Consider the following 15,048-nt stretch of genomic DNA (forward strand, 5'->3'; position numbering starts at 1 on the left):
CCCCCCAGCCTCATCCCCGCCCTCACCCTCTGCTGTTCCCAACGACCCCCAGTCTCCCAAGCAGCAAAAGGAGCCCCTCTCCCACCGCCTCAACGACTTCATGAACTCCAAACCTAAAATGCACTGCCTCCGGAGCCTGAGGCGAGGGGTAAGTGTGTGTGTGTGTCCGGCAAGCTTTGTGCATGCATGTGTATCCTCCAACTGTATCTGAGCTCTGAACCTGCTACACTGTATGGATGTAGTCAAATAAAGGCATAAATAAAAGTATAAAAAACATCCTCTAGATTTGAAGGCCATAAATGCCTAACATCAGAAAGCAGGGGATAAAACTCTATTAGGAGTTACTGAATATATACAAATGTTGTCATTGTGACCTCAATTTGAAAACAATACTTACATAGGCCTATTATAACTTTATTTTAGAAACATTTGATACACATTAGGCCTTTCAACTTCGCCCATACAGTGCTCAGCCTATTTGCTTCTTTAGCATGCTTCTGTAGTGCATAACTATGAATCCACAGTTCCTGTCTCTCCTTCTTGTCCCTCTTCATATTAACTCACATCAGTCCCCCTCTCACCCCCCTCCCCCCTCTGACAGATGTAAGCGAGACACCTAAAGCAGTGTTGGCAGTAGCATGGAGACTGCAGTAGCTCCCTGCGCACTTCCCTGCAATCTATGCTGGAGGCAGATTGTCGTTCTTTTTGCACGTGATGTAAGGAGTAGAATGGAAAGACGAGGGTTAAAGGGACAGTTCTCCCTAAATTGAAATATATGTATTTTTCCTTCTTACCTGTAGTGCTATATCTCATCACAGATTGTTTGAGTGTGAGTTGCTGAGTGTTATTGGAGAGGTTGGGACATATACCTATCTGCCTTCTCTCTAATATAATGGAACTAGATGGTGAGCCCAACAATACATTTGAAACTCAACAGAAATGTCTCTTTCCAGAAAAAGTGACCTGGTTAGTCGAGATAATCCACATACCTTGTTTTGAGCACCTTCATGTAATGTAGGAACAACACCCACTCACAAGCGCACACTAGGCTATATAAGTAAGTAGAAAATAAGTAGATGCAGGTATAGTTTGGTAGAAAGAAAATAGTTCCTGCAGGGAACTTCTGACAACAAGGTTTGAGGATTATCTTGAGTAACCGGATTATGATTATTGAAAAAAATACATTGTTGTTACGTTTTTACAATTCATAGTTTGGCTGCTTTTAGCACTATACCAATATATCCAACACTCTGCAGCTACACTAAACACATCTACATTGATAAATAGCACTAGGGATAAAGGGAAAATACATATTTTACATTTTAGGGTTGACTGTCCCTTTAAGGCTCACACTATGAACAAAGTGATGGTTAGTGGGAATGGCAGCAGGCTGACTGAGTCACCCACCCCACAAGGAGTGAGAAGGCCGGAGTAATTTTAGAAGGCTTCCCGGAGGGTGGCTTTATCGCCCGGTGGGTCCTGGAGGGTGTCAGCACCAGCTCCTGTTGTAAACTCCAGTGTGCGTTTGTAATGGAATTGCTTAGCCTGGGCAGGTCATATCACGCTTTCCCATAACACACTTCACCCCCCAGCTCTCCCTGACCTCAGGAAGGGGCGGCGACTCACGTGTTCCTTCCGGAACGTTCAAATATAGTTTTTGTTTACCCTCATATTCTGAAAGGGCAGCAGTTGCTCAAAGTGAAAACATTTGTATGAATCGGGCTGACATGACGTCTGAAAAGAACAATACGTTTGTGTTAGCATATCGTGGAGGAAATGATTGAAGGTCGGCAGAAAAAAGGGAATTGTGTGTATATTTTCTAGCAGTGCACAGATCTAACAGGAAGTGCACGTTTCTGAAAGCGGAAGTACTGAAACAGCTCTCGAGAAGAGCGATGAAAAGAGTTGAATCAGATGCATTGTTTGTCGACTATGCACAGATTCAAAAGATAAAAGTTTGACCTTACTGTAACATTTCACAGAACAGGAAAAGGCCGAAGGACTTTCTGGTATCGGTGAGAGGTTATATACTGTATCATTAGCCCATTAGAGAGTCAAAGAGTTCAATATAATCTCTACTCTTTCCCATATCTCATGACAAAACATTTATACAAGTCCCCGTTCCATGTGTCATGGCAGTAAGCTTTTTATGTGTTTTCATGTATATAGATGTTGAGTACTTTTATGCAATGTGATATTTTTCTTTTTTGAATACATTTGACCATATGTCAGAGATAACTAAGGCAACAGAAGGTGCATGGTTAATCCAGTGAAATAACAACAAGTCTTTTAGGGACACCGGCCTCACAGACAGACATCTTGGGGTAATGCCTCTGAACAGCTGCTGCTGCTGGAGATATTCAGATCTCTCAACCAGGCCTACATCCATCTGTGAAAGCAAGCTAACTAGGAACACTGTATCTGCAGTACTACAATATTTTATTTAGAGAAGATTAGTCTATTTTTAACAGGGTACCTGCAGCTCTTGCAAAGCCTTATGAAGCTTTTACTCAGTTTTCTCTGCAAATAAATCAGAAGAATATTTTTTAAAGTCTTCATTGTTTATCTTAAATATTAAATATGTTGCCTGCTTCAGTAAGTAAACCTACTTATAATAGTTTTGTGAGCTGTCAGGAGACATTACAGCGCTCATTGTCTCATTGGATATTAAAATAAAAAATACTTTTAAGAAACTTAACATAAAGTTCCTACAATTTTTAATATTTTATAATAGGGAGTTATTCATATTTCCTCCTGGGAATTGAGAAAGTTATATAATAATAAATAATTAATTGCACCTAACTTTTTTTTAATCATACTTACAGTCCTATATTTTGGCCTGTATGGTAGTGAAACAGGCATTACATTGCATTCTTGTGCTATTAAATGGGGCTCAACTTCCTGCCAAAACCCTTTTTTAATAATTGAAAAAGCAAAATGAGATATTAAACCGACTTTTTAATATTTTTTGTGTTTTATGCTGCAGGTAAATCAAGGAAAAAATCGATTGTATTCCTCTCCCACCTCCTGCAGGGGAACATACTGCAGAACCGCATTAGGGGATTAGAGTAGTTGTGCAGGTGGAGGTGGCGTCTCTGTTTACCCCCCCCAGGAGAGCCTTCATGTGGCTGTCTAATCATCCCCAGTATCTGTGTATGTGCGCGTCTATGTGTTCTGTTTGAGAGGAAGAAGAGAAAGCATATCGTTTGTGCTTTGGCAGTTAAATAAGACCGTATACAGTATAAGATCTTTAAGACAATATTGACAAAGCTGTGTTTTCTCCGACGACCACCACAGCAGCAATCCCCCCGCGCGCTCATTTGTCACAAAGAGCTTATGAAGAGGACTCTGGGGCGACCCACATATGCTTTCGAAGCCAGGAAATATGTTGTAAGTGTGTGTAAGATAGGCATCAGTGAGTACCAGCAGTGAGTGTGTGATCCAGGTGGTTGGGAGAAAGTGTGAATGAATATTGAATGTGTGTGATTAGTGGAAGCCATGCACTTTCAGCAGCCTCCTTAAAGGAACATCTTGTATATCCGTTACTCATCTTGTGTTACCTTGAATTCTTGAAGAGAGGTTTATTTTTCTCGCATACCCCCACGGTGAAAGAAGAATCAAAGAAAGGGAATTATTGAGGAATTAAAGCAGATGGGGGCCGCATTCAAAATCAACAAAGTGATGTTATATTTACAAACTCCCACACAACTCGTGCTTAATGTCTACATTTAATTAAAGAGTCCTATTATGCTTGCTAGGGTTTCCCTTTCCTGTAATTAAAAAAAAAAAGGTTTTTGTGCATGTACACGCTCTTTAAAGGCTACAATCCCTGTGTCCCCTCCAGAGGGAGTTTATCTCCCCCCCCTGATTAAAATACCTCCATTGAACTCCTTTGTTTACTTCCGTAAAATAATTACATCACTTTATAAGACTTGCGCTCCTATTGGCTAGCACTCCAACACATTGAACGTGATGGGCAGGACATCTCTAAGCGGTTGACCAATCCCAACAGAGCCGGCCAGCTAACCAATCAGAGCAGACTGGGCTCTGGTTTCAGACAGAGGGTGAAAAGAGGTGCTGCAGCACAGGCAGTATGAGAAAAATAAAAGAGCTTGTTAAAGCATGGAGACATGTCCCAGTAGAGGCACTAAATACAAATACTGTAAGCACCTGACAATGAGCAGAATAATGCCCCTTTAAAATCAACATCAAAATCCAAAAGTTCTCCTTTTTTTAAATTCTTTGTTCAGTTTGAAGGCATGCGAGAAAAACAAAGATTCCTTCACTAATTCAGGGTTACACCTTGTGAGTAAATTATATAAAATAGTCATTTGTTCCTCTATGACACATTCAGTCCTCACAATTTACAAGGCCAACTTTCCCCACAAAGGAAGCTGCTGTTTGTGCCTGGCTCAGTATTGATCACATGGCTCTCAGGCGTGAAAAAAGAGACGAATGATCAGAGAGATGACTTCATCATCACATGGCTCAGCTTGCGGTTTACTTGTTGCTGGCTGTTGTCCTGCGGCTGTTTCAGGCCCCCCCCCCCACTGAGCGTCTGCACGGGGTTCACTCACAAAGTGTCACCAGCACCTAAGGATGTGAGAGATTACAGGCGTGAGGATGCTCTTCCTCCCACCATGTAATCACTCCCTCCTTGCTATTTAAATATCACTGTCAGGTGCATGTGACATAAGGTGAGGTGTTTGTCACACTTTGGATCTGGGATCAGCCTACAGTACCCAGAATTCACCCCTCCAGGGCTTTCTTTGTGCTGGTGTGCCATTCTGCAGCTCTGTTATCTGTGTGTAAGGACCATAGTTGTCCTGTTTATCTGTGTCTGTCTGGGGGTTGGAAAGAGTCCAGGTGGATCTGTGGAGCCACAATATACAGTTTCTGCTGTAAACACTTTTATTATGCGATGTGCTCCTACTTACTGTAAAGTGCAGCTCTCCAGTGATCACATGATTCATCACATGCTCACAGCAGGGTAAGCCCAACTGGGACCAAATATTCACCCTGTATCTGCCCAATTGTTCATTCTTTAAAAACAACTTTTACTATTTGTAAAATGCAAAAAAAAGGCAAAGAAGAAACCGTCTTAAACCAAGTCAAATACTATTCTTATACATCAAAAGTGAGAACTTGGGAACTCTCTTCAATCAAAGAGATGTTTGTAAGTTGTTAGAAACACAGAACAATACATTAGAAGCCATCATTTCTCATATACACAGGTTAATAAGAATATGATCCACATCTGATCAAATAAAAACAGAAACAAGACCCAAACTAGATCCTTCCCCAGAGTTTATGAATATGTCGTCTGCCCCCTCAGTGATATCATGATATACTTCTGATTTGAATATGATTTAATATTATGTAAAGCGAGTCTCTCACAAAAACCTACTTACTTTACAAAATGTTCTTTCATACAGACCTTTGGTCAGCCTAAGTTGCATTTCAATGTGATCCCATAATAAACGTAACTTAGTCACTAACTTAGTGAGGAGATAACAGTAATGTAGCAGCGTGGAGGTTGGAGTCAGGATTAGAGGTGTCATAGTAAAGACCGTAACACTCCAGTTCAGGTGGATGAGATGATTAGTGGAGTAAAGTGTGTGGAGCGGCTCAGTGCAGCAGCCTGTGAGCCTCTAACAGGATTACAGGTCATCTGCTGCAGCTCTACAGCCAGGGGGGCTCCACTCTGCTCTGTGCTCAAACATTACTCAGCAGAAAAATACACCTTTACAACCATTTATTGTGTTGTTTGTAACATACTTACCATTTTGTTTTCATGGGAAATTCATGTGCAATATACAAAAACCTGGATATGTGCAGATTTCTTCCTCATAACAGGCGATAGTTTCCCCAGCTTGTGTGTGTTGGGTATCTGCCTCCATGTCAACGTCTGGATCAGCTGATGTGTTTATGCTTGTGGCGCCCTCTGCTGTCAGCGTACTGGCAGCAGAGAGATGAAGAAATAAAGTGTTCATCCGCCCCTGTCGAGTCACCATCCCTCTACTTCTTTCTTTACATTTATATTCATCTGTCTTCCTTCATGTTTACCCTCATAACTTCATGCTTGTGCAGTAGGTTGGCACTTTTTAGCCGACGTGTTTCTCATTTTTCATTAATCCATCATATCAGAAATGTTAAACTTCACCCACATTGGAAAAGAGTGGTGGGTTTATAGCAGAAACTGTGTGTTTTACACAGATAGCCTATAAACCCAAAGTACTACCACCTCTTTTCTTTCAATGGTGAAGTTTGGCAAATCATCATTATAAAATACAATTAAAGTATTTTTATTTAAAGGAAAATGGGAAAAAATGGCCGTGAATATTCATCTGATGTTGACTGTTGTTTCTTTCTCTCTCCTGCTCCTCGCCATTTTTTCTCTCCTCTCCCCCCATGAAGCTTTCTCTCAAGCTGGTAAGCATGACCGTATAACCTCACGTCCGTAGCGGCATGACCATAGCACGCATGTCACCTCCTCCCAGTAACACACTGTTAATATCGTTGTGTTCGCCATAACGTTTTTGTTCTCCTTTTTTTTTAATCATTTTTGTATTTAAGTTAATATTTATTTTGCTGTGACTCAACAATGGACCTCAGACTCATGTCCTTGTCTCATTTGTGTGTTGTTTTGTTTGTTTTTGTGTTGTGGTTGTGTTCATGTCTCTCCCAAACTGTGTCTGTGGTCTCTGTGGTGCAGATCACACTCAATTCCCACGTCCGGAATCTCATTGAGGTGATCAGATTTACTCTATGTTTGACCTCTCTACCTGTCCGTCTCTTAGTCCGTCTGGTAGTCCTCCCTCCATGTCTCGACAGATCGTATGTCCTCGTAACAAACATTAACTCGTTCTATGTAGTGTCTCACTCACGTCCTTACACTGCATGCTGATGTCTTTTAAAGAATGCTGTTCTGTGAAGCTCACATAATGTACTAGAATTGTATGATGGCAGGCCTCCACAGAAAATCAACAATTACTCTATATTTTCCTTTGAAAAAGACGCACTTTGATTATTAAAGGAATAACTTCACATTTTAGAATCCAAACATATTCATTTTCTTGCAAAGACTTAAATAAATAGGCCAAATATCTCCCTCATATCTGTGCACTAAACATAAAGCGACAGCCAGCAGATGATTAGTTTAGCATCAAGAATGGAAACGGGGGGGAACAGCTAACCCGTCTCACTCAAAGATATAAGAATGTGTCTAGCAGAATCTGTAAAATTAAAAGAAAAAAGTAGGTTCCAAATCATTCCTACTTCTTTCTGTGTCGCCTTATTCAGCAAAGATACTATGTTCACAAGAATTGGACTTCCTGATACAGAACAGTAAAGTAATACAGTTAAAAGGTTAAGAAAAAGTAAGTACTACTAAAGAATCAGGAGCTCTTAAACATCTTGGGTGTTTCTCAATCTCGAGTACGCTTGCTTGGTAGCACATCTCTCGTCTTCCGAGTCACTTGCTTCAGAAGCCAGGCAAGAATACTTCCTGGCATTCGGAAAACGAAGAGTGGAACAGGCTAACAAGTGTGCAGGTGTGCGTCATATGAGAGGCCCCGCCTTACATTTTCCGCCACAGATTTGGGGAAATTGGTCCGTGTGCAAAGCATTGTGGGGATTTTAAGAACGCGGAGTCTACACATGTGCAGCCTCTAAATGTCTCGCTTCGAAGTGCGCCGGGCTCGGTAGAATTCCAAGTATGCTGGACATTGGAACAGTCCTTCGGCGGCACTCGATGACGTAGTATGCTTGAAATTGTGGCTCTGGAGCAGCCTTCCTCGACATTGAGAAACACCCCTTGTCTACCAACTACAATTTATTTATTAGAACAAATGCACATACCCTAATAAATCTGCTACTATATGAGCTGAGCAATTTGTGCAACATTAAGCAATATTTTTAGCATATTTAGTATTCTCAAATGTCCTACAATGCCAAACAGTACAACTAGCATAACTTAGCATATGTATGCTAGCTATGCTAAGTTTCATATGTTCATATATGGGTATTTAGTGTACAACATGAGTGTATCACTGCAATAAAGCAAATAAGCATATACATGTAAAACCAAGCTGATTGTTGAAGAAATTGGGCCCCATAATGATTTTTATATCAAAAAATTCTCTACCTAATGTGTTTTATAAATCCATACATGATTCTGTATGGGCAAATCATTGAGTAAATTGTGATCCATCCCATATTCATCATACTAGAATCAACACATGACCTGATAGTCATGTCTGCCCATAGTTGTAGTTCATGTTTCCTAGATGATAGTGTTTGGAGTGTCTTGCAGTACATAGAGAATGTGAACACTAATATATCTGACTGCTGTACTGTAGCTCATCCCAGAGATGAGCATGTCTCTGCATGATGACTGACACCATCTCTGTTATGTTGCATGCCTCGTGGTGTGTGCTGATGCAGGGAGAAGGGGTAAGGTTGCCATGGTAGCCTAGCTGCATGTGTTGTTGACCTGACTGCAGTTTAGTCTGTAGCTCCAGCTGTTATATGTCCTTGTAGTGGTCCCACTGTAACCCGTATCAATAAGACCTATTAGTCAATGTAAGTTTCCCTTCATAGATAGGACCAAAGCAACAGTGCAAAATTATCACAATGTTCTTCCTTTTTGATACATTTAAAAAAGAAATCATATGGAGAGTTATATGTTTCAATTGATCAAAAGTACTTGATATTTCATAATATCTTAATATGAGACAAATAATAAAAACAAAGCTCTTTGGTGATAGTCAAAATAATTAACTTTTGTATGCAGTGACTTACAGGCAGTGTAGTTCAAAGTGCTTTACAACACAGTGAAGAAGAATACATGTATAAAGACAGGCTGCAGATGCAATACAAAACCAAACACTCAAATGAACAACAAATATAAAATATGTAATAGAATATGTAAGACTAACAATAAAACAAATGAAGGCATGATAAAAAATACATTTAGAATAAAAGTGGTGATAAGGTAAAGAAAATATATTCTACATGAAACTGTCTGTATGTTATCGACTAAAGATTTCTAACTAAAGATCACTACCTGGAAAAACATATCTGTAAAATCCCTGCTAAAATATAAGGGGAAATGTCCCCTTTTAATATAATAAAATAAAAGGAAAAGTGAAAAAAGCATGATAAACCACACAAGAATAAAATAATAAAAATAAACTGTTAATGTAAGAAAATAAGATTGAACATATAAAAATATTAGCAGATATTTTATAGAATATTTTAAGTTACCTATTATTTCATATTAATGTATAGATTTGATGTTGACTCCAGACAGGCCAGCTAGCACTTAGTACAGGAAGCTTCCGGAAGATTCACTGATGCATTACGTGTGCTGCCGAGCAGTATGACTCATCAGCTCACTGATACAGACTGGAAATATGACCCAAAGCCAGCCAAAAAACCTCTCACTCACTCAGTCTCAGTCTCAGGAACACACCGTGCTCTCAGAGAATTATCCTGCTCACTCTGAAACACTATATGAGCTAAGATGTAGCTAATACTTTATTACGTTTCAAGGAAGCAGTAGATTAGATGTGGCGGCTGAATAGGTGGGAGGCTTTCTGTCTGCACTCAAACATCCCAACTTTTAGTGAGTGTCATAGAGTTGCTGCAGTATCTCCCACAGATTCATAAAGATAGAAAATAGCAAAGAACTCCATTTGTGTAGCTGTTATCCATTTTAGTCGTGGTTTACAGGAAAGGATAGGGCACCTACTGTACATGTAACTAGATAATACATCCCTATTAAATCAGCAACACAACAACATATTTCTGTCTCCTCAATTCTCTTTTTGTTTCTTTGTTCTTCCTCCCTCTTGTTTATCAGGGTTCTGGACAAGAGGACTTCAGCCACCTGCCGCCAGAACAGAGGAGGAAGAAGCTGCAGGGAAAGATCGACGACCTGAATAAGGACATCCAGAAAGAGATGGACCAGAGGTAGCTTTACGTGTGTTATTAAGACGTTCCCCACCTTGTGGAACCCCATCCCACACACAGACACACCCCTGGATACCCTTTTCCTGATTTTGCATTTTATTTATTAAACTGTCCAAACAACTATAGCAAACTCACATGTATTCATATGATTGTTTAGTGTCCATCACTGTCTATATTGTATTCATAAATACTAATCATACTGTATATACTGTATACTTAATTTTTTTAATTTTTCTATCATATTTATATACTTCCACTGCACTTTACTGCTTCTTTCGCACTTCTGGTTGGATGCTAACTTGGTTGCCTTTGTAGTACTCAACAAAAATGCAATGAAATTAAAAGTGAATATGCAACAAGGACTTGGATTAACTTTGGTTTTCTTCCCAGGGACGCTCTCACTAAGATGAAAGACGTGTATGTGAAGAACCCTCAGATGGGGGACCCGGCCAGCGTTGACCCCCGGCTGTCAGAAATAGGCCAGAACATCGAGAAGTTCCAGTTCGAGGCGCAGAAGTTTGAGGTGCGTTCAGTGCCTGCCTGAGATATTCTCTTCTCTCTGAGTGTTAGTGTTGGCGAAGCTTTCTTGTTTGGTTTATTCACCACAGCAAATAATGAGGAGTTCAAACACACGTCTCGATCTGGGGTTGATCCAATAAAGTCTGCCGCTCGTCCATATTAGGAGAAGATGTGATGCAGCTGGAGCTTCATGTGGGGGGGAGGAGGCCCAGAACAGTGTCCTGCTTTAACCTTAGACATGGGAAAGAGAGTGGAGTGTAAGGCAGTGTTGTTTAAGAATAGGACCGTATCAGAATATTTAGGTTAGTATATAATAAATGTCACAATTCTCTCTCTCTTTCTCAAAAAAAAGATGGTTTACTTTATTCTTCAAATAATCCCAAAAGTCATCAAAATCAACAACAACAACAACAAGCACACTCGTTACCCAATGTCCTTTGTATGTTTTCGTATGTAATGTGGATGTTTTTGTCTTAATTGGCATGTCCTGTCTTGTGAGGCTCTATGTGGCATGTTTTATTAAGATTTAATTAACATGTTATTTTTAATATTGTAATTTATTTTTAGCGTGACAAACATCTGTCCAGGGACAATATATGAGAAATAGCCTGGCGTATTTGCAGCAGTGATTATTAATATGCTCTTTTCCCTTGAATCAGCAAATAAATACAAATTAAAAATATATGAACATTTCCATAAAACTCTCAACATGGCACTAAAACAAGCTGTTCTCACTTTAGCCAAACTTTTATTAAGAAACTAATATTTGTGTTGCATCACAGAGATAACCCACATATCCCTCATATCGTCCTGTGTAAAATAAGGCTACATTACATCATCTAATCCGTACTGTTGCTCCTCCATTGAAAGTTATTGCCATATATATATTGCCTGATTTTAAGATAAAAAATATTTCTACTCAGCTTAAAATATATCTCAAGTTGTCAGGTTTAAAACCTATAATAATAATAATAATAATAATAATAATGACTGTGTGTGTTTCAGGGCTGGTTAGCGGAGGTGGAGGAAAGGATGCCATCTAAGAGCGATTCGAACCGTAGGAGTGGGCTCTATGAGACCCAGAACAACTCCACTCAACTCCTGAGCAACAACTGTGCGCAGGACAGAGAGAGGTATGGTACACCCTGACGAAACATCCATCACTCACATAAAACATCCCAGAGTAGTTACACACCTTTAGAAACGATGTATGTTTTCAAAGTATATTTACTGTGTGTGTGTTGGCCCTTGAGCAGCCCGGATGGCAGCTACACAGAGGAGCAGAACTCAGAGACGCAGGTCAAAGCCACCGTCAACCCCACCGTCAACCCCACCGTCAACCCCCCCGTCAACCCCTCCGCCAACCCCGCCCTCCCCACCTCCTCCACGCCGGAGTTCGACGACGAGTTTGAAGACGACGAGAGCCTGCCCACCATTGGCACCTGCAAGGCCTTGTACCCGTTTGAAGGTAACAGGAGAGGCCTCACAGCTGAAGAGACACTCTGCTCAATTGAAACATTCCAAAGCACATGTGCCCTTTATCTGTACAGACGCAGGGTGGTGGAGGAGGACAGTGGAAAGCCTTTTCAAAATCATATTTGGCCAATCGTCAAACACTTTGACTACAGCGCTGTAAAGAAAGGTGGAAAGAGCCCTGATCGATCGGAGGGATGATAAAAGCTGTTGTCCTCCCCTCAGAGATAAATGAATCTGTTCTCATTAAACAGGACATTCATTTATTACTATGAGGAAATAAAGACGTCATTATTATAAACTTCCATAACAAACGTTACATATCGGAAGAAGCAGGTCATTTGTGAACTTAAAACATTGTTCAATGTGCATCTTAGCAAATATGGTCTGTATGTAGAACAATTCAGACGCCTACATTGGGCTCTTAATGTGCAAAACGCAGATTTGCCATTTTAAGAACATGGCAGGTCTATTAGAGTCAGTGCAGGAAAGAGGTTTTTTCATGGGTTTTAAAGATAGCATCTACATGGGAGGATCTAAAGGACGTACATTATGTGTAGTGATACTTATCTTGTGGGTATCAGTCTATTGACTTTAGAAAAATATTTGTTCCTGTTTTCACAATATCATATCATATATTTTTTTTATTATAGAAGTATCTTTAAGTTATAAGACTGCCTGACTGATATTCTACTCATATATGTATCCAAAGTGCCGTGTATGTACAGGTGAGTCTACTCACTCTGTATGCTCATGCAGGTTTAGGAGAAGCATAATAAGTAAGAGAATACTATTCGCAATTTCCTACCACACATCATCTACTGTAGCCTTGCCTTCTCTATGTATTCAGGAAATCTGATTTAGATATGAAACTCGAGAAGTGATTTCAAAGCAGTGTGTAAGGTGGACATTTGTAATCTTTTCCTTCTCATTTCTCTTTTTGTTTCCCTTGCAGGTCACAATGAGGGCACCATCGCCGTGGCAGAGGGCGAGCTGTTATACGTTATAGAAGAGGACAAAGGGGACGGATGGACACGAGTGCGCAGGAACGAGGACGAGGAGGGATACGTCCCCACGTCCTACGTCGAGGTCTTTTTGGAAACAAATGCCAAAGGTGCTATGACATACATTTAACTCAGCAAGTGTGTTTTTGTTACTGTGAGTTTCCATTCACTGCTGAGATGAAAGGTTGTTACTGGTAGCTCAGATAAGAAACACACACTTCCTGTCCCTCTCGAAAGGAAGGACCAATCAGATGTGTCCATTGTGCCTCATGACAGTTGTGGCTGATAGTGTGTAGAAAGAGTGTGTGTCAATCTGAGCAAAACATTTGGTAATGTTTCAGAAATGACACAGAGCAGAGCAAGGGGGATGTTGTGTAAAGAAGCTTCTAGAGAAAGTTCCTCACCTCCCATTTACTGCAGTGCCACCTAGTGGTGATACAAAATAAAACCTGACTCCCAGTCAAAGCCAAGCATTATGGGAAGAATCACCCACTGACAGTGATCATGTGTACATTTAAAACACACAGTACTTGACTTTACAATATTTTTTTTGTTAAGATTTTAAATGAAAGTATTTCCTTAAATTATAATACTTTTTATCATGAGTCTGATTCGCAAAATCGAATATTTGAGCCAGTTTGGTAGTAAATCACTGAACTCTTAAATGAATGTACGCACCGTCTGAAGTGACATCACGTTAGTGTGTTTTGGTCACTCCTTGTAACCTAAAAGAAAAGCATGCTCCATGTGCAATCATACTGATGTAATTGTAATCTGCTGTAAAATATGGATACATATTAAAAGATATTTTTGTAAGCTAAACTGAAAAAAAGACAATAAAAATCAAATGTTGCATGCTGTAGATTAATCATAGTGCTGTTACCAGATGAACCTTGTGAATGTAATTATGCTTCCCTCGTAAGGGGTCGTTTTATATAACTATTGATCAGATTAGTAACCAATAGCCCCACTTTCCTTTTTAATCCACCTTTTTTATTTGATAGTGTTGGGCTGCTCTGGTCCTGTTCCCCAGGCCAGACTGAGATTTAGCTGTTCTGAGCTCTATGGTGAGCTGGGCTGAAGGAGCTGGTTGTGACTTTAAAGCTTTGTGGTTTCCTGCACGTACCTCTGTTAAATCGGGCGTTTACTGTAAAGCATGGTGTGTCATTCCACCTCACTGCTGCAAAAAGACATTCTGTGCTACTTTCCAAGATCGGCAATCATCTCTTTCATAAAGCGTTTGTTCAACTCCCTTTCAAACATTTCTACTGAGCTTCGATGGCACAGCATGGGGTTCTTATATGCAGATCTGGGGGAAGAATTCAAGTCTCTATAGTTTTGATCAAGGAGCATATGAAATGCGTGGCATGCTGCAGGATTTACGGGATTTTTGTCGTTGTCATGAGGTGATTTCAGCATGTTGTGACATAGTTCTAACATGCATTCAAGCCAAATTACATTGAAAGATGTAAAGACAGATCAAGATGCATCTTTGGGTAAATGCGGTCACCACAGTATTTTATGTCAGTTTAAAGTACTTTCATAAATGCAATGACTTCTTTACCCACCTCTCTAAGTCTGAATAGATGGGTTGCCTTGATTTGCCGTTAAAACCATCTAACTTATTTTTTGTCTTTTTTTTTTTTTTTGTTTGTTCGTATTTCTTTTTTTTTTTTTTATTGCAGATTCCTAAAAGTGTGAGGCTGGATGAGGAATGGCAGGGCAAGCAGTCTGGGAGAAACCACCATGTTCCTCGCGCGCTCACAGAGTCAGAGAGAGAAAGTGAAAGACGACCTCAATCTAAAAAGAGAGGGACGCCCGATTAGTACGCATCTCAATTTCCCAAAAACCTTTACGAAACAAACCCTGCTTCCTCTGCGAAGAGAAGCCACGATAAGAGAAGTCCATCTAAATTTTAGAGCTCATAACCCTTTCCACTGTTAACAGCCATGCAGCAGTCACAACCACAGTATTCAATCTGCCTTTTTCAGCTTGCTTTAATGTAACTAACTCGCTTGCACCACACGCGGTCATCAACGTGGCTGTTTGCTTCCTCACTCTGAACACCCCCCCCCCC

The 15,048-nt window shown here is 40.2% G+C and overlaps 1 protein-coding gene across 1 annotated transcript in view; it reads left to right on the forward strand.

Annotated features, from left to right (window-relative positions):
* Positions 1 to 15,042, forward strand: part of LOC104952048 (formin-binding protein 1) — a 38,958-nt gene extending 23,916 nt beyond the window's left edge. Inside the window, exons 10-17 of the mRNA XM_010778805.1 lie at positions 1 to 148; positions 6,418 to 6,432; positions 9,866 to 9,975; positions 10,366 to 10,498; positions 11,500 to 11,627; positions 11,751 to 11,962; positions 12,923 to 13,081; positions 14,657 to 15,042. The exon at positions 1 to 148 is cut by the window's left edge and continues 3 nt beyond it. Coding sequence (XP_010777107.1) covers positions 1 to 148; positions 6,418 to 6,432; positions 9,866 to 9,975; positions 10,366 to 10,498; positions 11,500 to 11,627; positions 11,751 to 11,962; positions 12,923 to 13,081; positions 14,657 to 14,664 — 913 coding nt within the window. The 3' untranslated portion in view covers positions 14,665 to 15,042. The remainder of the gene's footprint in view (positions 149 to 6,417; positions 6,433 to 9,865; positions 9,976 to 10,365; positions 10,499 to 11,499; positions 11,628 to 11,750; positions 11,963 to 12,922; positions 13,082 to 14,656) is intronic.
* The last annotated feature ends 6 nt before the right edge of the window (positions 15,043 to 15,048 follow it).

Source organism: Notothenia coriiceps, unplaced genomic scaffold (genome assembly GCF_000735185.1).
Source record: "Notothenia coriiceps isolate Sejong01 unplaced genomic scaffold, NC01 NC01_scaffold00019447, whole genome shotgun sequence".
Classification (NCBI taxonomy): domain Eukaryota; kingdom Metazoa; phylum Chordata; class Actinopteri; order Perciformes; family Nototheniidae; genus Notothenia; species Notothenia coriiceps.